This window comes from Seriola dumerili, unplaced genomic scaffold, assembly GCF_002260705.1.
Source record: "Seriola dumerili isolate Sdu_G_001 unplaced genomic scaffold, Sdu_1.0 BDQW01000468.1, whole genome shotgun sequence".
NCBI lineage: Eukaryota > Metazoa > Chordata > Actinopteri > Carangiformes > Carangidae > Seriola > Seriola dumerili.
The window spans coordinates 4458971-4482674 of record NW_019174723.1 but is presented as its reverse complement, the minus strand read 5'-3'; the positions used below and the strand labels follow the sequence as shown (position 1 = coordinate 4482674).

The 23704-nt window shown below is 40.3% G+C and overlaps 1 protein-coding gene across 1 annotated transcript in view; it reads left to right on the top strand.

Annotated features, from left to right (window-relative positions):
* Nucleotides 1-23704, top strand: part of LOC111235089 (CDK5 and ABL1 enzyme substrate 2-like) — a 48657-nt gene that overhangs the window by 11676 nt on the left and 13277 nt on the right. Inside the window, exon 2 of the mRNA XM_022763408.1 lies at nt 18684-18779. Within this exon, the coding sequence (XP_022619129.1) occupies nt 18684-18779 (96 nt within the window). The remainder of the gene's footprint in view (nt 1-18683; nt 18780-23704) is intronic.

The window sequence follows — 23704 nt, the reverse complement described above, 5'->3', positions numbered from 1 at the left end:
ATATAAAGCGGGGAAGTGAAATCCGATCACAAGTGGTCAATCGAGATGCATGTGGAGACGCATTTTAAAGCCAGGTGTGAACTGACGAACTGAGAGCTGTCCACTTGTGATCGGATCACCCGAGACAGATGTTAACACCAGGTCTGAACAGGGCCTATGAAACTGTGGCAGGACTAATCAGACTGCGTCAGTAGAGTAGGTGGTCCTTCAATGTGGCCCAGGACACATTTGGGTTCACACTCCTAAAAGAATGTGGACACATGTGGCCCAGACCACATCTGAATGTAGTCTGAGTGATCAGATCTCAAATGCGTTGATGTCCCATGTGTTCCGTTAGAACTACTGCCAATTGCTCATGCCTCTGCAAATGTCAAGACAATATTTGACTTGTTTTCCTATTAATGTAGTTACTTATTATTTGTAATATTAAATTGATAGTAAATTGAAATTGCCTGCCACAGTTTAATGTATATAACGCCAACTAACTGACACTTGCAGCACATACATACTCCAAAGAGATCGAAAGACAGAAGGAACATGTCATTTAGTTCAGTTTCTGATCCTGCTGCTTTATATGCAGTAAAAAGTTCACTCCTCAATGGTCTCCACCGCAGCCTCTGTGCTGTCTGCTGTGTGTGTGTGTGTGTGTGTCTAATCTTTTCTAATTCGTCGCATTTCAGTCAGTCTTTTGCGATGTGTTTATTGCACATGTTCATATCGCAGTGACGATGACAGTAAGATTAATCGGTCAGCACTACTAGATATGATGGTTGGGAAGCCCTGTTGGTCAAAACCCCCCAGCCTCATTTTGACAAAGTGCAGCCAGTGAGAACCCCGTCCTCGCTAATGCTGTTAGAACAGGAATGACCACTGGGCGTTGGCCCATTGGGACATTATTGAGAGTGTTCTGCATGCCCACATGTTCCAGGACTGGGCTCACTTCACCAACCTGAGCACCTGAGCAGAACTCCCTCTTACCTGGTCACAGCAGATAAGTCCAGAAACACTGAGTCAGGGTGACTCAACTGCCTGTGACGCCGAGGATTCCCCACAGTACACTTAGCTCAGTTTGTTTCCACTGTGTGATGCTATTCTCAGTTAGCTAACAGGATCTGAGCTGTCCTCTCATTCACAGATGAACCTGTCAGGGCTTATTCCATTAGTGCTGAGACGATACAAGTGACAGAAAATTAATGTGTAAACAAAACGAGGACATGATAAAATAATCAAGAGATGACCTCCATTAACATCAAAACCAGTAATTACATTTAAATTAAACTGGAACCTTTAAGGAAAAAGACAGGCACTATATCATTAAATAACATTATATTTAATAAGTGGAACCTTTGATTAGGGTGTCATCTCTCAATTACACTGATCGTAAGATGATATGTAAAGATCTGGGTGTCTGACCACCTCAGCTTAACATTTCTTGGGGAAAACTTAGCTGACATTATCTGTATGAATAGAAATGTACCAGCAGTATCAGATTGATACTGTTTCATTAAGTCACTGGCTCAGGATCCAGGCCAAACAAATCTATTGGGACAGCCGTAGTGAGCCTGTGGGTACTATTCTATAATTGTGGTGATAATGCGAATGACTCGTGTCTTACTACAACAAAAACTGAAGGGTTGTTTTGAGTGTTGATCAGTGACAGACAGAGCAGGTCAGTTGCTCTGCTGACCTTCCGGAAAACCAGGTAAGGACACTCAGTCAGGTCTGTTAGGCTGAGCTTTCCCCACTGGAGGGTGTCAGATGTCACTTGTTAATGACCCTACAGTGACGTAGCCTGTTTAAGACTCCACACCACCAACGCTAATGAGTGCTGTTTCTGGTTTAAATTAGGATTTGGCGTTTCCCCTGATGACATCAGAGCCAAGAGACTCTCTGAGCTAATTTGCTGTAATGTTATCTGGCTCAGTTTCAGGTTTTCATCTCATATCAAGCTTCAAGACTCTCAAACGTTGTTTATTTTATTGCCAGGAAGAAATTAAACATAAGAGCATTTAATGGCTGATAAACCTGAAATGAAAACAAAAATACGCAGAATTAGGGTATGTCAGCGTCACTGAGCTTCTTAGTAGATAAGCAGCACGCAAGAAACTGTTCACACAGGCGCAGTTTTACAGGGGAAGTTGTTATCATGTTCTAATTAGCACAACGTCCCCAGGGTTTTAATCCCGTCCTTATTAATCACATCATTCATTCTCACTGACACTGAGCTCATTCTTTTGCCCTCTGTGAAAACAATGCTTTATTTGTTACTGGACTCATATTAACTCAACTGATACTCCTCACCTGAGATGTTAAAAACTGAAACTTATATCGTCAAACTTGCACATTACTGATAAACATTAGTCAGTAAACAAATGAAGAAGCAGGAGCATTTCAAAGTGACTGATATGCAGTTTAAACCTTATTTGACTGGCTTATGTTTCATCAGCTGAATTTTGAATATTGCTTCAGTGATAACTAGAATTACTGCCTTGTGGTAATATACCCTCACCACTAAGACTAGGCCCAACTGATCAGATTTTGGTGGCCAAGGGTCAAAGGTCAAGGTCACGGTGACCTCACAAAAAGCAGTTTTGGCCTTGTGAATGCAATATCTCAGTAATGCTTTGAGGGGATTTCTTCAATTTGGCACAAATGTTCAATTGGACTCGAGGCTGCACTGATTAGTTTTTGATGGTCAAAGGTCAAGGTCATGGTGACCTCACAAAACGTGGTTTTGGCATTGTGAACGCAATATCTCGAGAACTCTTCAAGGGAATCCGTTCAATTTTGGATAAATGTCAACTAGGACTCAAGGATGAACTGATTAGATTTTGGTGGTCAAAGGTCAAGGTCAGTGTGACCTCACAAAACACCTTTCGACAATTACTGAATTCTAACACAATAATTATGACAATTTTACACGAATGGTTAATATTTTATATGACTCTGGATAAACAGGGATGTAATCTGAAAGTAGTCTGAGTGACGGAGTCATACAACTGCAAGGCTGTAATTCTTTTTAAGTTTTTACCTCTAGGCAGCCTCTTAATGTTCAGCATCGAAAATATCCAAAACCAGTAATAAGTGCCCATCACAATTTCTCAGAAATCCCCACTAAAATTACTTATTTAGTTTAACCAACAGTTAAAAACCAAATTCTCACTTGTGAGTGACTTGAATGACTTGAATGATTAATAAAGTATGGAAATTATTGCTGATTAATTTTCTGTTGATTGATCATTTCAACACACTACATGTTATATAAATTAGCGACTGCTATCAGTCTCAGTTGTAAGGTAAAAGTGGTTTTGCTGTCATTTGACAGACAGATACCAAACTAAACTACTAAAGTCAAAACTATCCGAGTAAAATTAATACGTAATCCAGCTCTGTTAAAATGGTTGTTCTCAATCTAATAATGTTAATGTTAATATTATAAGTGGTTAAAGTGATTAAAGTACTTATAATGGACTCAAGGTGGCCAGGCCTTTGCTGACAAGGCCCATCAGCTATGAGCTCCAGTGTCCTCTTTTAAAGCTTTTCTTCAAACTCTGGCTCTGTTGTGTTTGTTCTTTGTTTTTATTGTAAAGCACTTTGTAGCTTCGTTTTGAAAGGTGCCATAAAATACATTTATCATTATAATGTTTTTATTACCATTAGTGTATGTGAACACTGTATGGATATGAAGCAGTACACCAGCTGTTCTCCAACTTTATAGATAACCAGGAGATGTTAATACGATGATGTGAGTCTTAGCAGAAGAAGGGGAATGTCCCCTTATCAGTCTGCTGGAGAACAGGGCTCTCTAAACTGGAAGTGACTGATAAGACAGAGTCAGAGAGAGAGAGAGAGAGAGAGTGAGAGTGTGTCTGTGTGTCTTTGTGTGAGAGGAGCACAGTGATGCTCATCTGTCCTCTAGCCATGCCCCCAGGACTTCAATCACACTTCCATCACACACTCCTACAAAAACTTACAGTATGACAGTCAGCTTTCACACACACGGTCATGGTCATGGTTGTTGGTGTCTATCATAAACAACTGTTTTGCTTCAAAACAAGTAAAGATTTGATGGGGCAGCAGCCATGGATTTACAGTTAGGAGGAAGCTTTTGTAACCCTCTATCATGTCACTGATTTATGCGTGTGCGGTCTGACAAATACAAAGTCATGACAACGCCTGGATTGGACTGGATCTCCATCCTGCTGAGACAAAGGAGGAGACACACTTACATTTGTCTAGATGACTTTCCAACCACTCACACTCCCCACTAGGAGATGGTCTGAAGCAAAACTGTAGACTGAAGGAAAGAGAAATCATGTGTGTGCTTAGTATTTGTTCAGGGTGTGGAGCAGAGTGGGATTCACTGGAGAGGCATGCATATTTAGACAAACACACACACACACACACACACACACACACACACACACACACACACACACACACATACACACATACACACACACCAAGACATACACATGATGTCAGTCAGATTCCATCTCCTATCTGGGTTCGTTTGTTCTCATAGTTCAGAGTGTGTGCATGCATGTGTGTGTTAGTCCAGAGGGTGTGTCTGACTCTGAATTAATCAACGTTCCTGCTGAATCTGATAAGTTTTCTGCTTCAGGCAGCAAAGCAAATCACTGCTCCAACTTACATGGAGTCAATTTGGTGTGTTTGTGTGTGTGTGTGTGTGTGTGTGTGAGTGAGTGAGTGAGTGAGAGAGAGAGTGAGAGCAAAAGGGGGAAAGGAGTTCAACTAAAACATTCAAGGACAAAATCAAGACAACATGTATCTGCTTGTACATGAATGTCAGACAGACTCAACCACATGTTGCTTTTTTACTAGACAAAATACTTCTTCACCTGCTCAGACTGTTCACAGGTGCTGTAGCAGTGTCAGCAGTCACAGCTGTAAAGTTACTGTCTCATGATGGACTAAATGAGAAACTTCAAACATGTCATGTTTTAGCATGAAGTGGTAAAACATTTTAGCAAGTATTATTACAAAATATCAGCAGCTTCAGTCATGAAGATTCAACACGAGTTCAACCCATATGAGAAGTGCGAGATAATGAATAAATAAAGAAACTCCAAAAGACTCCAAAGACACAAACAAGAGAGAGAGGGAGCTGGAAGAGACTAAAGGCCGGGAGCAGAAAACATAGACATGAAAGAGAGAAAAGCTGATTAACAACCAGGTCAAGTTTGGACAGCCAAACCCTAAAACTGTGTTTACTCTGCTGGGAGAAAACAAGGGAGGGACTCCATGAGAGCACACACCCAAAGGCTTTATGGGTAAACTAGCTACAAATACAACCTTTTCTTTTCCCTAAGTATCTGAGTATTTTTACACCTGTATTTGAGATGGTAGGGAGCTGACAGGAAATGAGGTAGAGAGAGAGGTGCAACAAGTACTTGGCTAGAGTTGAATTATAGATTCTGCGATTTATGGTCAGCATCTTAACCTCTCTGCTACTAAGATGGCCCAAATATAAAATTATTTATCTGGTGGTTAAATTACCCCTTCAAGTCTGACTTTCAACTGATTAATTAGAAAAATGACTAGCAAGTCAATCGACAATGACAATAATTAGTAGTTGTCACCCAAACAACACTGCATGTAGATGCCAGTGAGCATCCCCTAAATTCTAGAAAAGCTGCACCCGTTAAAACAGAAACACTCAACAATTAATTGGTTATAGGCCCAGGTCTGTATAGAACAGCATCTGGGTCTGGACCCAGGCCACTGTCCACCTATTAGTGACCTCAGCCAACGGCTAACGTTGCTCTATTCACCAGAAATCACATTTCTTTCGTCACTGCCTGTGGCTGCACAGCACAACTTCCTGTGCAGGCTACTGTTTTAGAACAGCAAAGAATAATTTATTTCTGGGAAAACTCTTGTTTTATCTGGATGTGAAACTAAAGTTTATCAATACATTACATGGTATAAGATCAAGTCATAGACCTGCATACTCACTGATTCCCGATCCAGTATTTCGGACAAGATCGGAGGCATTTCCAATGTTATTATCAGTATCAGAATAACTCTACTTGGAAGTCACAGTGGACACAAACCAACACTCTTTAAAAAAATTTGCCAATCACTAAAACATAATGTAACATGTATGGCGTGAAGCAGCATGGCCGCATTCCAGTCACATGACTTGGTTGACCATTTGCATGTTGGAGTTCTGCTAGCTCTGCTGTTTATCAAGGAGTTTATCAAGTTTTGTTTCCTAATCACATAAGTGCAGCTGCATTAAGATTTGCAAAAATAATTGCACAAAAAGAATGAACAGCAGTGTGTCAGCTACCACACATTTTTACACGTTAATTCTCATAGAGGGAATACACAATTGGTTTCACAGCTTCTGGTTTTGCATCTTGAATTTTTCACTCCTCCAGTGCAATTTGAGAGCAAAAGATATTTCTTAGAATGTAAGGCTTTTTTTTTTTTTTTTTTTTTAAATCAGGCCCTCACACTCAAAGCATCACGGCCTCTCTCTGGAGTTGCCATTTTGCACTGGAGATGAGACACAGAAACTGAGGGCAATGCCAAGAAAGAAAAAGAAAAGAAGAAGAGGAGAGGAGGAGGGAGAATAAGGAGGATAAGAAATGAGGGATGAATTTTTCGGTAAATCAGGCAGAAGGAGGAGGAGACTGTTAATCTGGTGATGTAAGACACACAACAGGCCTGCTGTGTGTGTGTGTGTGTGTGTGTGTGTGTGTGTGTGTGTGTGTGTGTGTGTGTGTGTGTGTGTGTGTGTGTGTGTGTGTGTGTGTGTGTGTGTGTGTGTGTGGCTCAGTCAAAGTTCCTTGTAGTGTAATCTGTGGAACGTCCAGTGTCCGTCAGTCAGTGTCAGAGGTGTGGACAGACTGTTCTTACCCACTGCCGCCTGCTGTGTGTACAGGATGAGGATTTAGACAACAGAGCATTTAATCTATGGTCGGTGGTTCGTCAGTGACAAAGTGTGTGTTTGTGTGTGTGGGGTAAGGATTTAGTATGGAGGGTATTTAAGTAAAGCGCTGTGTGTGTGTGTGTGTGTGTGTGTGTGTGAGGGAGAGATTTTAAAGCCTCTGTGATCTCAAACAGACAGAGAGGTAAAGAGACATAGAGCCAGCGAGGGAGGGACGGTACTACATTTCAAATTTAAAAGTCACTTAACTTCTCATTTTAGGGAACTATTCCTGTCAGTTTCTTACCAAAGTGCATCTCACTATGTGAACAGTGAATCCGAGGAGTAAAATAATTTCAGAAACTATCACCAACGTTGGTCAGAACTATTGAAATTAGCGGTTCACTGATCTGTGTTTTTCTCAGTACCGAGCCAAGTGTTTGAGATCATTCTCTTTTGTGTAAGTGAATGTAACTTTTACTGCACCACCATCCTTTTTAAAGCCTTATGAAAAATGACATAAGGCTTTTTTATGACACGGATAAGAAAATGTATGAAATTGCTTCTTATACTGCATGAGGAGGCAACGGTGCAGTTTGAGCAGTTGATGTAGGTGTCAGTTCCACACTGCACCAAACAAACTGAGCAGAACAGCAAACTGTTTGTAGGCTGAATGTGTCTGGCTGATCAAATATGCTCCACAAAGTCAGTGCTGGTGCTGATAGACTGCTGCATTCCTACTTAAGATAAGACTGGTTAGAGAACAAAGCAGGCTGAGGTAAGAAACATCAAAGAATGAAAGCAGGACATAAGCTACAGACCTGGATAAACAGCTGCTGAGCTACTTACAAATCCCTTTTTTATATAATGACGATATTGGAAAAGAAATACCAGTTTCTCATTGGTTGGCAGGTGTCTGTTGAAACTGTATAAGTGGACACCTCACACTATGTACGATTTTTATTTTTATTTTGTCCTGCAAAATCAAGCAACACTAAAACAATATTGAAACATATTTTTTTGGGACTTAAAGTGGAAAATACTACACCACCTGCAAGGCTGAGATAGCTTATGCATATTCAAAAATATGGGTGTAACAATACACAGAAGTCACGGTTCAGTGCAAGTTCACTATAACATGAAAAAAACACCAAAAAAAAACGCATAAGGACAGATTTCTTTTCATTTATTTTGAACAGGCAGTAGTTTGTTCCACCTAGTGTTGTATAGTCCTCCCTGAGGTAGCTGGCACAGCCTGTTGTGTATTAAACAGTGATATGTAAACAGTGAACATCTGGGGCTGATAAAAAAAAAAAAAAAAAAGACAACAGGTGACAACCGACTACAAAACTTGAAAGTGTCTCTTATGTTTAAAAAAAATAAAAATAACATGCACACTCACCTGCCGAAACCAGCGCCACGTCTCAAAACCAGATGAGGCTTCACCAACAAACACAAACCGACAGTGCAGTCATTTTTCAGTCTGTTCCTCTGGTAGCTGTGACTGTTAGATTCACTATCAGATAACCAGAGCCTGCTTAACCAACCGTAAACTACAGCAGGTGTGCATATACCGCAGCTAATCACATACCACATATTGTGCCTATGAAGATTGTTATTACTTAAGACGGTTAATGCAGGCAGCTGTCATCTGTGCTCTTTGACTAAAATTAGCCTTTTTCTGCATGTTGTAATAACTCGATTTTTACAGTGCAGATATTTTACACATTGCACAAAAAACAAATATTCAGATTAATTGCAGTATGTACAGTAATGGTATAGATGTCTCAGACTGATGAGACTGACCAAACCACGAGTTAAACAAACACACTTTGAAACATGAAGGAGGATTTAAACACAGTGGGTGTACTCAGTGGTTTCAGTGTACAGAACTGAGACATGACACTGTTGATATTATCATTATTATACATTCAAACTGGAATAAACATTCTGTGGTGTATGAGTATGAGCAGGATGGACGGCCTTAAGAATCAACACTGATTCCTGTCCCTGCAGAGCAAGAGATCTGCAGAGGCAGATTAAGGCAGTGTGTTGATATAAGCCAGTGGCGTCTGTGTCTGTGTGTGTGTGTGTGCATGCGTGCGTGCGTGTGTGTACAGTCTATTCTGGGCTGAAACACTCTGCCTCTGATCAGTGGGTGCTGTGTGTGAGGAGGAAGCAGCTGTCAGCTCGCTCATCATGATACAACAAAGGCAAATATCATTGATCCTCGAGGGCAAATCAGGGCACAGCAGGACACAGTTTGTCACGGCTCAGAAATACTGGTGCCACTTGTTTTGCCATGATGGTCACTACGGTGCAGTTCAAATGAAGGGATCCAGTCTGATTTTCAGTTTCATGTTGTCCAGAGGATAAAACTGGAAGCAGTTGTTGTTGATGCCCATCCTTGACTTTTATCATTTTGGAATGATATTATTGTAGGAGAGCGAGAGGTGGAGGACACAAGCAAAAGACACAAGTGAAGAGTTAAAAGTGGTGCTGGTGTAGTTGAGATAATGTAACATTTTCTTTGAACAGTGTGTGAAGAGGCATGTGTAGCCAACTGTAAACAAAAATCTGGTTTTTATCCAGAAGAGAAATGACAGGTGAAATGGCTGACTGATGGGATTTGCATCAGGTTTGCAGATTTGGTAACAGCGAAAAAAATGAATGTGAAGAGACACATATTAGAAATCCATCTGCTTGTTTTAATCCACTTTGACATATGAAAAATGAAAATCCTGACAATGAAACATTTAAAAATAAACAGCTAAACACCTGAGGCCAGACGCATAAATGATGCATACACACAAAAACCATGTGTACACACATATATTGGTATTAATACAGAATGGTGGTGGTGGTGAGATGGTGCGTACCTCACACAATCCTTTGACCCTGCGTACATATGGCAATAACAATTTTACAATTCATGAACAGAAATAATTTTGTTTGTGCTCAGTGTTTCCTTTATCATTAATTAATATCCTTATTATTAATTGTGAGTCATTCTGTCCACTGTTTCATCCTGTTTTAATGTTTACCAATCACAGTTTTAGATGCCTGTCTGGTAGCCTTATTAAGACATCTCTAGTCCCAATAAATGAAGCTCAGAGTGAAACACGACTTTACATTCAGAATGATTGTACAAATGTAAACTGATGCACGTTTTTGCCTCCCATTTGTAAGAGCTTCATTTTCACAATTGGTGAAATTGAGCTTCTTTCTCGTCTTTCTTCTCTGTGCCTGATAACCTATGGCAGAGACAGTTTTTTTTTTTTAAGGGATTGTCTTCATCCCTTTATGGCTAATTGCGGGTGTGGAAACGAGGCTCGTGCACATGCACCAGATTTTTCTCAATGAGTGATAAAATAATTCTGAAGTGAAGAATGCGTGCGCATATTTCTGGTTTTGTGCGTATTAACATGCGTCTTCAGTGATCCGATCACGAGAAGTGGACAGCTCTAAGTACGTCAGTTCACACCTGACTTTAAAATGCGTCTCCACATGCGTCTTGATTGACCACTTGTGATCGGATCTCACTTCACCGCTTCATATGGAAATAACCCCTCTGTGCACCATTTGCTCGCTCTCACACACACCACAGACTGAAAATAATAAATGATGGACGTAGCCACCGTGACGTCACCCATAGGTTTCTGAAGAGCGGTTTTGAAGCTCAGAGTGGGCCGCTCCGTCATCGCCATCTTGCCAGTACCTGACTCCCGCCGAACTCCTGGCTAATCCAAAAATGGGCAAAGAGGAGGGGTGCGTGTCGGAGCATGCCGTCACTCAAAGCGGCACGCCGTCAATTATGCAGAACTTTAAGCCTTAATAAAATTTAAATGAGTTGGTTGTATAAAAAATCACCCCCCGTACAGTTGTCATGATGGAGGAAATTAGCCGTACAGACCAAAAATGTTTTTTGCACCAGGCTGTAAACATGTTTATTTCTGCTGTAAAGTTGGGTATTTAACATGGCAGTCTATGGGGATCAACTTGTTTTTGGAGCCAGCCTCAAGCGGCCATTCAAAAAACAGTTTTTGGTACTTCCGTGTTGGCTTCATTTTTCAGCCTTGGAGGTTGCTGCTTGACACACACACACACACACACACACACACAAACACATTAACAATGGACCCATGTCTCGATCGGCCAAAAGCAACAACGTATACTTGTTTATTTGCATATAAAGCGGGGAAGTGAAATCCGATCACAAGTGGTCAATCGAGGCGCATGTGGAGACGCATTTTAAAGCCAGGTGTGAACTGACGAACTGAGAGCTGTCCACTTGTGATCGGATCACCCGAGACAGATGTTAACACCAGGTCTGAACAGGGCCTATGAAACTGTGGCAGGACTAATCAGACTGCGTCAGTAGAGTAGGCGGTCCTTCAATGTGGCCCAGGACGCATTTGCGTTCACACTCCTAAAAGAATGTGGACACATGTGGCCCAGACCACATCTGAATGTAGTCTGAGTGATCAGATCTCAAATGCATCCTCAATGCATCTTGGGTGCGTTTCCTATTAATGTAGTTACTTATTATTTGTTCTCTCTCGCTCATAGGGTAACGTAACATTAACGTAACACAGGTAGTGCAGCCAGAGCTACCGGAATAACGCTCCGCTACTTGTTTTCCCCAGATGAAATAAGATATCCACAGATCACATAATCCAGTTAATATTTATACACATTTTAAGCACTTGAAGATCTGATCATCGCTAAAGCATGTGTCATGTAGAGAGCATATAAAACAAATGAAATAGTCAAAGTTGTCATATTGACATTTAAGGTGTATTGATTGATTTTGAGACGGCAATCATGCATTGACGTACACGCAAGAAAACATTCATACACATAGTTTCAGTCATGAATCTGAACAGAGTTTGATGCATCTGGCCCCTGGCCTGAGTTGGAGATGTCAGTGAATTAATAAAAGAAGATAAAATTAGGACTGATCATAAATCACGTTGTGATTATTTTTGACATATATTGCAATTACAAAAATTGCACCTCCTGCGACAAGTGTTGGCTCATCTCCTAGGATAAAAGGACTAGCTGACAAAAACACAAGACAAAGTGTGTGGACAGAGGAGGCACATGTATTCATAAAATTAACTAAGTAGTATTGCTTGTATGAACAGTGTGTGTGTGTGTGTGTGTGTGTGTATTTGGTTGTGGGTGTGGAGACAGTCAGATAGACAGGAGGAGAGAGAGTGTGCGAGACAGAGACAGAAAATATGACGAGTAAACAGAGAAGAAAGAACAGAGAGTTTAAAGACAGATGACTGAATGTTGTTTTATGCTATTTTAAGCGTACAGTGTTCAGACAGTGTGTTTGCACTGGATTATTTCAAGCTAAAACGACATCAGCTATTATTATTCTGACTCTGGTGTTGTTCATGACTCACACTAAATAAAATGACTCTGTCCGAAACAAATCCACCAGTACAGTCCCCGAAAACAGTCCTGCAGCTGGATCTGGGCCCTGACCTGCACAGTCACCGTTTCCTGTGCGGTTTAATGGAGCTGTGGTGTTGAAGGTCAATTCAGATGAATTTTACATGGAACTGCAATTCTGAAACACACACTTGTTGCTCTAAATTAAGTAGTATTCATCTAAAATGGGCGCCCCTTAAAATATTTAGATCCCTATTCAAACCTTGTGTTGTAAGTTAAATCATCTGCCTTTTTTGCTGTGTCATAGTGCACAGAGCAACACAGGAAAACAGCCTGGCAGGTTTTTAAGTTTATGAACAGTCCTGTCCCAGAATTACCTAAATATAAACCTAACTGTAATGGAAACAGAGGAGGGATGGAAAAGACTGTAATTTGTCTGCATTTCTTTTTTTATTATTTTAGTTTCTTCGTGAAGTTTAGTCGAGTGTAGTTAAATTGGACGGCAACCATGAATAATGTAGTTTTCTCATAATTGTCGGGAAGGTTTACCGATGAGTGCCAGAGAGAGAGGTCAAATTTTCAGCTACAACAAACTTCAAGGTGTCCTGACAGTGTTTCCTTCACCAGGGCATATGAACACCTTCATCTTATTTAATTCAATTCAATTTCATTTGCCTAGTGCCAAATTATAATATACATTATCTCAAGGCACGTTACAGGGTAAGGTCAAGACCTTACTTTATTATAGAGAGAAACCAAACATTTCCCACAAAGACCAAGCACTTGACATCAGCGAGCAGGAAAATTCCCTTTTAACAGGAAGAAACCTCCAACAGAACCAGGCTCAGGGTGGGCGGCTGTCTGCCTTGACCGGTTGGGTTTGAGAGGAGAAAGGGGGTGGAGAGAGAGAGAGACCATAAACAGCTGTATATGCTGTTGATTCTTAATTGTAACAGTGAAAATAATAACAGTTATACCCGTAGGTAATGGTGTTATCATATATACTTTTAAATGTTAATTGTCCACTATAGTGGAGATAATAATACTAATACTTATAGGTAACGGTGTTATCAATAATACTAATAAATAACAGTATTAATAGTAATAATAGTGAGCTCCAGAAACCAAGATACCTTGTTGTGCTATTATGACGGTCAAATGAAGAAAACCTTATATTTGATATATTCATTCTTTCATATATTCATGCATTGATTTCTTCTTGTATTTGTTGTTACATAGTGATTTATATTTCCCGAAACAGAAGACCACCCATGTGCTCAACCCTTGTGTGCTTCTCCTGGAAAAGGACATCAGCCTTTTGTTTTGGCTGGTTGACCTTTAAAAAAATATTTCCAGAATAATGTCACAAATTCAGAAAAGCTTCCCAGAGAATCTAAAATACAAGCAGCTAAACATGTCTAAAAGTAGATTATCTGAACCCATCTGAATTTGTTTTTGGCTGAAATGGAATCTAGAAAATAACCTTTGTGGAAAGTAGTGGAGTTATGGCGTCCTTTTGCTGAAGGGGGTTACTGGTTCGTTTCCCTCAGTGACAGTAAACATGTTTTAAAGATACAGCCCATCTGAACCCCCAGTGTATTATTGAACATGCCACCAGTATGTATCTTTATCAAAACACAGATCATCATCCTCATCCTCAGCAGCAAGGGAAATGGGACACTGGATTTTTCCGTTCCCACAGAACGGAAACTTTCCACCAAATCCCGGAGAGATGGAGCTGACTGGTTCTCATGGAAATGGGTCGCTGGTCAGACCGTTGTGATAATGAGTCTGCAGATCCACAGCTCAGATACTGGGACAGATTTAGAAGGACTGGGAGAGTGCTGGCATCAGCAATCACACTCTTATCGAGATATTGTTTGTTTTCTCAACTGAAACCTCAGAGCTGAGAAAAAAATCTAAAGATAACTAACACAGCTGTTTGTCGTGACAGTGAAGCATTTGTCATAATAAACTCATCATTTATGATCATAATTGTGTGTTTGGGTTTGTTTGTGCTCCATCCAAACATGTTGTTAAGTCCTGATTATTATTTGTAGCTGTCAATCATGAGATCAGGTAACTACTGTCATTACTGCACCACTGAATAACACTGCTCATTATCCAGCCATGTGACCTTGTGAGAGTGGTTGGGCATCAAACCTCAGGACTTTTTTGGTACAGCCCAAAATGTGTCTTTGTGTCCAAGTAAAGCTTGTAAAGAATGTCTGTGATCTTGTTTACCTTCAGATAGTTTCTGATTTAAATAATAATTTTGCCAATTTGCCCCATCTCCCTCATTTGATTTGCTTGCTTGTTTTGTTGTGCTATTTTGTTGTCTATTGATGTTTTGATTCTCTGTGTTGATTGTATTTTTCTTGATGTTGTACAGTATTTTAGTGAGCTAATCAAACCTGTTTAACATTTGAGAACTCAACATGTTTCCTCAAAGCGAAGTATCCAAGTAAGTATCCTTTTGTTATCTGAGCATGTTACACAGTCAGACAGAGCGTCAGGGTGCAGCATTGTCAGGCTCAAAGGCACTTCAGAAGAGACCGGTGTGTTGGCTGTAATGAGAATCAAACATGTGACTCTAAGTGTGTCTGTGTCTCACCGTGTCAATCATTGTGGTCATATTTGTCTTTATCTTAATTATCATCATCCTCATCCTCATCCTCCTCCATCTCCATCAGGGGCATTGGCGAGCGTGCTCGATTCCCACACAATAGAAACATTCCATAACATTCCGGAATGCTGCAGAATGATGGTTCCCATGGAAATGGAACGCTGAGAAGATTCCATCATGTGACTGTGATATTACAGCAGATACCAGGGATGGAGTCATCAGAAATAGACTGTTTGGTTTAATAATACTGGATCATTGACAGCTGAGGCTGTTGTGGTCAGAATATTTTTATTTTAAATCTTTATTTAGAACCAGACGAGGCCGACTGGTCAACATCTTTACTGGAACAGCTGAAAATCTACATTTCAGTACAGTGACACTGTTGGCATCATCTCTGCGGTGTTTGTGGTGTTCGGCGTATTTATAGGTCGGAAGGATGTAGTGATTAAATAGAATCTCTGCTCAGTTTCCATCAGGACACTTGTCTCTCATTCTGTCTGAACATACTTCCCAGAACACTAATAGAAACCAAATAGAATCAGGATTGTTATACATTTTGGAAACAGGAGCGTGACGTTTTGCTTGGTTTATTCCAACTGACAGATAAAAAGAACAATGCAGTGGTAACTTACCAGGTTGTTCGGATAAAGAGCAAAGCCTTGACACAGAGCTGTGCTTCACACGACACCAATGAGAAATCCACAGAAACACAAACTACTAAATGTCAGAACAAAATGGCAGCTCTAAAAAGAAACAATCAGTCGTTGATTCAGAAAGACCAAAATCAGACATTCACATGCTGATGTTTCATTCTGCTAATGGCCTGTAGATTGGGGAGGAGGATTACTCAGGCTCTGTTCCATACAGAACCAGGTCTAGTGAAGAGTAGAGGTGGTTTTGCCGCTCTGATCTGGTCTGGTGTAAGAACTTAAATCAGTTTGATTTTATCTTTGATTTTTGGCTCAACCAATATTTGCCATGACGACATCATGTTTCTAGGAGCCTACATCAGCAACCTGTGCCAACAGCGCAACAGAGCTAAATTCAAATTGTATTGCATTAGCAATAACAAATATGACAATGTGATTAACATAATCTTATGGTTTTAAAAACAAACAAATGGTGCCACTTGTGTCTGTGTGCAAGCCAAGGCCGGCAACATGAAGGAGATCAAATCTGAGTGTTTGCAAACCAGCTCAGAGGTGCAGTGGAGTGGAGTAGCTGATTGGGTTTGTCTGGAGTTGAACCAGTGTGAAAATTCTCGCACCAAACGTGCTGCAGGAGCCCGGTGCAGAGCTTCTGAAAAAGACACCAGCTGCTCTGTACTTTTCTGTGCAGGGGAGAAAATGTAAATGTAAAACAGATTCTTACACACCCCTTTCTACTGCTGCATTATGTATTAAATCATGACACCACCGTAATGTGGAAAATCAGAATGTGAATAAAGTGAATTGGTACAATAATTCAAACAACTACATGTAGGCAAGAATTTAAGATATGTATCATCAATGGCTGTTTTAAAGAAGTAAAGTATTTAGGTGGAATATCCTGTTTCATTTGGACTATAGATAGATACATTGACAAGAAGCGTGTGAATAGTGTTTTTAGGTGGAATGTTAAAGGGCCAGCAGAGGGCAGAACATTCTGTTCGAGCCTGAATCTCAATGTGACTGAACAAGGAGACGCATCTAACTAACCCAGATGTTATTACTACATAACACATATCAAACATCTGCTGTACACCATTGTTCTGAGAACTGAGGGCTGACAGTAGGAAGGTCACAGGGTCACGTAGTGAGCAGCAGTGATAAACAGTGATGTAAACTCCATGTGGTGTGGAATTGTTCAGTCAGCCATAAAAAGAATATTTAAAAAAAACAGTAACAGATGCTATGTGTGTGTGTTTTTGTGTCTCTCCCTCTATGTATGTGTGTTAGTATGTGTCTTTGTGTGTGTGTATATGTATGTGTGTGTGTTCACAGTTGTGTAACAGCTTCTCAGCAGGTCTTAGTGTTCTGCTTACCTCCAGGGGCTTATGGCTCAGATCTGCTTTGTGCATGTGTGTTAAATATTTGCTCTGTTTAAAACTATATGTTATGTTGTCATATTGTCCTTTACGCAGAGCCTGGTGATGTTTTGATTATAGTATCAGTATTGTAAAGAGGGAAGATGTCTGAGATTCTGTTTGATATGAAATGATGTGTGTTTTTAATTTATCTTAGTAATTTTTAATCAAGCAACGTTTGATCTGAGAGAGATCTTTGTCAGGTCTTGCACACTCCACCTGCATGGTGTTAGAGTTGCCCTATGCCCTGGGCCCTATGCAGTCACTGCGGTAGTCATGACCAGGTCCACACCAAACCTGCTGGACCACATCTGATCCAAACAAATAAATTTTGGTTTCATCCGACCAAAGAATGAGCTGCCAACATTCATCAGCCATTTTTCATGTTCTTTTGAAGTTTAATCTGCAGTTTTGTGCCAATGTATGATCAATGGTTTTCTTCCTTGATGCCGACCTTGTGCCAAGCTCTTAACCGCCTGTTGTTCAATGCAAGGTTGTGTAAATAATGAATTGTGTGTGGCGCCATGTGCCCCCTCTGTGATTGGTAGGTGATTGCCTGCTGTAATTGTGTTACAGCTTATGTTCAGTAGCCTATTACACAGAACCATCTGTTGAAGTCTTTGAATGAAAACTGATTGGAAAAGAGGAGGTGCTTCCAAAAAATACTCTGCAGGTGATTGGATGAACCATATGTCCATCACAGGCTAATGTCAACCAATCAGATCATCCTTCCCATTTTTCTGTGACCAGAGTATTAAACTCTTGCTGAAGAGAGTTCTGATAGAACTTATGCTATAGTAACATCTATGCTAACCTCTTCAGTGTGTTTACAGTATGTGAGAAGTATAAGACAAACGTACGTACATACGTATGTCCGTGCGTGTGTGTGTGTGTGTGTGTGTGTGTGTTGTATGCTTGCAAAAATATGCTGAAGGGCTGTGTGGAGAATCTGCTGCATGTGTTTATGTGCCATGAGATTATGCATGTGTCCTATATATAAATGTGAGTATGGACCTCTAAATGCACGCTGTGAATAACATGCAATTACAGTTCGTGCATTGTGTGTGTGTTTCTGCGTGTGCATCTAAGACTAATGCTGATGTCAGTAATGTTATGTAACCACTGTGATGTCAGTGAGCTGAGCTCCTTGGCCTGCTTTCATGTCGACGTCTGTTGTTTTAATCCACGAGGTCGACACAGCAACACAAACTGGCTCACAGCCTGACCTTCAGCAGACACACACACACACAACTTGAGCTTTGGCGTCACAAATCAGCAGATTTTTGGAAGCTTTGAAACAAAGAATTACAAACAATAACATTTTTTTAAACATGTGAAGGATTGAATATTTCAAAATTCCCTAAAAATTTTGCTCTGTAATTTCTTTGCAGGTTACAGTAACAGACTAGGGGGTAAATGTGTGTGGGTTCATGTTAAAGCAGCTTTGTCATCCTAACACCAGTAATAAGAAAGCTTTCTGAAAGAGAAATATTTCTATACTGTTGTTTTGGTATCTAACACATTCCTTACATATATGTTTTATATGTCAGGCTTAATTTCTTGTGTCTCTGTGAGAGTGAGTCCCATTCATGATTTACTGAATTGAAAGCGCTACCCATCATTAATCTCTGTGTCTCTTTTTCTCTCTCTCTCTCTCTCTCTCTCTCTCTCTCTCGCTCTCTCTCTCTCAGGACTCGTAACCTCTCTGGTGGTTCTCCCAAACCTCGACACACGAAGAAGATACACTTCATCAAAAACATGAAACAGTACGACACGAGAGGCAGCAGGTGAGACACACACACAGGTTTACAGACGAGAAAAAAGAGTTTAATATTGAAGAGTAAAAATAAACTTTTTAAAGTTCTTACCAGTTCTTGTCTGGCTGCAAAGTGGTCGGTTTTATTTTGTTTCATTTCTACTTTTCATTATGTTTTTAAGTGTGTTATGTTTAACTGTGTTCTGTGTTTCACCTCACTGTAAGACAACTTTCCCCTGAAGGACGCTAATGATAAAGGTACAAGTTGAAAGTGGCATATATCACATTGTCCCACTGCTCCAGCCAAATCTTTGTCCAGGTGTAGATAGCATTCAGCAGCGTGTTGAGCTCTGCTGTTCACAGCGTGTAGAGTTACAGAACAACACAAGGTCAGGACAGTGGGCTTAGGCTTTAGGTTTGTGCATTTTCTATGGCATTGGAAAAAACAAGACAGCCAGTTTAAACAATAGTAGCAACTGTTTTTGACCCTGACACCTGTTCCTGCTGAGCTCTCTCAAAAAAACATTCATGGGTTCTGCAGGAATACAGGGTGCTAGAACTGTTACTTTAAGCCTACAGGTCCTTTTTATAACCCTAATGAGAGTCACACTCTCAGCAATAAGTCAGTCCACCATTGTGCAATCACAGTGGGCTGTGGGGTTGATGGTTGAGCGTCCAATCAGAATACGCCCTAGAAAGTTATTTTGAACACATCTAAGTGAAAAAAATATCCAAACAATCTTTCCTAACCTCAACAATTTCATGTGCTCTTTATAGTTATTAAAGTTAATGTTTGTTTTTATGATGTTATTAAAGGACACTAGGGGCCGCAACTCTGATTTTTCCATTACAGTTCCTTCTCTTTAACCTTGACATATGCAGCTGACATGCAGGCGTGAGCCCACCTTCACTCTAAAGCAGGAGGGAACTGAGCTGTTGGTTTAGCTCGTGGAGCCTGGACAGTTTCATTCTGTTCAATTCAATTCTTCCTCTATTGTATTCTATTCTTGTCCTTCCTTGCACGGTTTATAAATCAGACCTGTGGGTCAAAGGGACGCAAGACTGCACATCAGATAATAATACACTCAGGGCTGATTGTTTTAAAATAGATCCAGTGAAGCGCAGCAGAGCTGTTGTTTGCAGTTCAGCCAAGTCTCCATGTTGTCATAGAGTGGCTTACACTGAAAGTTAATGTAAGTAAATGTTGTGCCTCAGAACTGCTGCTGCTGAGCCCCTGGATCACAACCTAGGATTATGAATGGGTCACCAAGTGGTTGTTATGAATATGTCAGTATTGGTGTTTCCATCAACCACCTGCTGCCAGCGTTGTTGCAGGTTTTCATAGTAAAAGTAGCACAGTGCAGCTGGAAAATCATTCAAATGTAAATAAAGATATACAATCTGAAATTTATTTTGTTTGCCAAAGTGGCAACGCACCGCGGCATTGATGCATCTTGCATCAAAAGTTGCGCTCCTCCTTGTCAGTGTCCTAAATGAGTCAAACCAGAATGTACAGATGTCAAACACACACTGGTAAAAGTGAGTGGAACGACCTCTGTTCAGTGATCGCAGTATCACAGTCATCTGTTGGGAAAAATCCACTCAGAATCAACGGAAAATATACATTCAAACTACAGATCTTGTCTTGCAATCACCACATTTAGACTTTTTCTACGGTAACAAAAGTAATGTGTTTGAATCTTCTGTCTGGAAATAAGAATTAAATTAGCTTCTTATGGATTTATAGTATCAGTACTTATTTTGACAAAACTAAGGCTCTGATTATCCCGTCGTCTTTGTTCTTGATGCTAACCTCTACTGATCTGAATTTGAATATTTATGCTATATTGTAAACTGTGGACATAAAAGGCAAAGAACTATTTTCAGAATCCAAATTTTAAACAATTTTGTCCATTAAAAACTGACCAAGAGCATGTAAAGTAGCACTTAAACTCTGTGAGCCATATGATAGTATTTCTGAGTAGGCTAACCAAAACAACAACATATAGCATTCTGAGTTTAGACATTGTTGTTACTCTGCTGTAAGCCTGTAAATAGAGGGAGTGAGAACTGAACATAAACAGCCTAGGGTTTAAAAAAACACTGCTCTACAGCATATCCTTTGTGACAATGAACTTTCCTTCATAGAGCTTATTAAGATAAAGTCAGTGGTCACTGTTAATATCTGGGTCTCATCTTAAGTTAATTTAAAGGTCAATTTAAAAGAGTTAATAAATAAAAAAATAAATAAAATAAAACTTCTTGGGATGTTCTGTGTGTGGCTCAGTAGTTACAACCTCTGAGTCAGGGGTTCAGATCCCAGTGGGAATGCTGTTTATTTTTCCTGAAGGTGATTATGGAATAATTTGCCCCCACTGTTATGAAATGTGTTGTAATAAATGGACGAGTGAAGGAGACAGAATCCTCAGAGGAGTCACATTTCCAGCAGATCTGTTGTGATGCTTCTGCTGTTTCCACTGAACTCCCTGGTGACTTCCTGCTCTTGACTTTCCCATGCATCATGGGGAACAAGCTGTGTGTGTGTGTGTGTGTGTGTGTGTGTGTGTGTGTGTGTGTGTGTGTGTGTGTGTGTGTGTGTGTGTGTGTGTGTGTGTGTGTGTGTGTGTGGTTGTTAAACCGCGTTTAATCCAAATTCATAATCTGTCTCATGGGATGGACAGAGGAGGAGGAGCAGCAGGGACACAAGGGGTCAGTCCATTTTTTTTTACAGATGTGTGTGTGATAAAGTTGTAATGATTCATTCTCAGTGTTTATTCACTTTTTATGTCCAATTCTACAGCAGATAACTATATATTTATCTCTTGTCTAAAGAAAATAGGCTTAGAATCAACTGAAATTCTTTACCCTTTGGGTCCTCATTAAAAATGAACTGTAGGCGTTTGACCAGGATCATGTCATGTCTATAAAAGGAACCAAAGTGTTTGGAATAGCTGCTGTTTATTAAGTTTATTTCAGTGTGGCTTTCTAAACAAACTACAGTATATAAGAGATAAAAGCGTCAGCTGCATGTTTGAAAGATCAGATACTGTCCAACAGGCTGACGTCAAAGGCCCGTGTGAACCAATTACCATACATAAAGATGGACGACGCATCTCCACTTCCTCCCATTGAACAAACATGAAGCTGAAATATCCCAGATACGTGCGCTGCCATCCTGCGCTGGTGTTGTCATTTGGAGCCAGGGTGCGCAGTAGTGATCAGGGGGGTGGAGGCACGGCATCCAAGTCGAGCCCTTACACCTGCTCGACCCAATCACAAGTCAATCACAGATCATGTGATTGATGTACCAACTAATTAATACCAAATTTATCAGAATAATGAACACTTAAAGAGCTTGATGAAATACCTAAAATGACAGAAACCATCTTTGGGAAAAATTTATTTGACTATGTCCCATTGGCTAACATGGAGGAGGCGGGGTTTATACTGCAACCAGCCATCAGGAGGCGATCAAGATGTTTTGGCTTCACATTTGAGGAGCTGTAATGTCGTCCATCTTTATATACTGTATACTGTCTAAAAAAAAATGTTACTTCTGTTACTGTTGACTGGATTTTATTTTAGTGGTCAGCCTCTGGGCTCCAACTGTGTGTGTGGGCTTTTGTGTTTTTAATGTTGTTATGCTGTAGGAAACATAAGATCAGTGACTTGAGGTCTCTCAGTGGCTGCTCAGGGACTAGTGTAAATAATTAATCGCAGACATGATTAACTCAGAGATAAGTGTGTGTATATTTTCACACACTTTTTCCAGCCTCTTTGCTTCCTCCAAAGATAATGACTGTGAACATTTTTCCTCTGAGACACAAACCAGGCGAGCGACGCTGTTCTGCAGGGGTTTATACTCCAGAGGACCCGCAACAAAAACAAAAACACACACACACACACACCCTCTCTGTTCCATTGAAACCTCATTACAACACATTGTTAAGCAGAGTCTCTGGTAAAGGTGCAGACACTTATGTCAATTAGGAAAGTGCGTGTTCGTGTGTGTTGCCAAAACATGGAACAATGACATTTATTTAGATTTGATCAGCACTCCCACTGCCAGTGTCGGGGCTTTATTCACACCTACTGAAAATAGAAATAGATAGATATAGAACTGGGAGCTTCTACCACATGTCTTGCTTGTTTTCAGTACAGTGTTCTTGTGTGGAACCTGACAATACACAAGGGATTTTTACAATCAGTCTGACGATTAGCAATACATGCCTTTTTAGTCATCAAAGGCTTTTTTGTTTCCTGGAGAGTCTTACTGATGGAGGCAGGAATCAAGTTAAGATTGAGATTTCAACACCAGGTGAAGAAGGAAGTTTTGTTTAGTTCTGAGATTTATTGTCCAACAAGAGGAAGGAAAACTATACGTAAAACTATAATACTTGTAGTATAAAAAACAACTTTATTGCACACTAAAATGTGTTGGTCTGACAATAAAGTTGTCACTACAAGAATTACTGGAGTTTCTACCTCCAGACTTTTTCCCTCCTCCATGCACCTGGGGAGTACGTATAGTTTTACCAGAATTCCCTACTGTCTTTCTACTCTGGAGTTTTTACCTCTTCAAATGCCTTCAACAGAGCATGCTTTGGAGTAGGGCTGGGCCATGAATAATTGTCATACTCACCTCAGCAATGACTAATAAACAATATCTTATTAAATAGACCTGTGCACAAGATTTTCCATCCTCACAGTGGAGTTCTTATTAATTCCTCATACTGAAAATAAACTGACAATTATGGATCGTAACTGAGTTATTTGTATTTAACATATACAGTAGCTAAAATAGAGGCACTGCATTCAGCTGCTGGTAAACTGAACTCTGAGCTCTGCTTGATTCTCAAGAAAGTGTCGCATTTGGTTTCTGATAAACTGTAGCTCATACTGAATGTTTACTTTTATATTCATGCTAACCTGACTTCACCGTGACGACTGGCACAC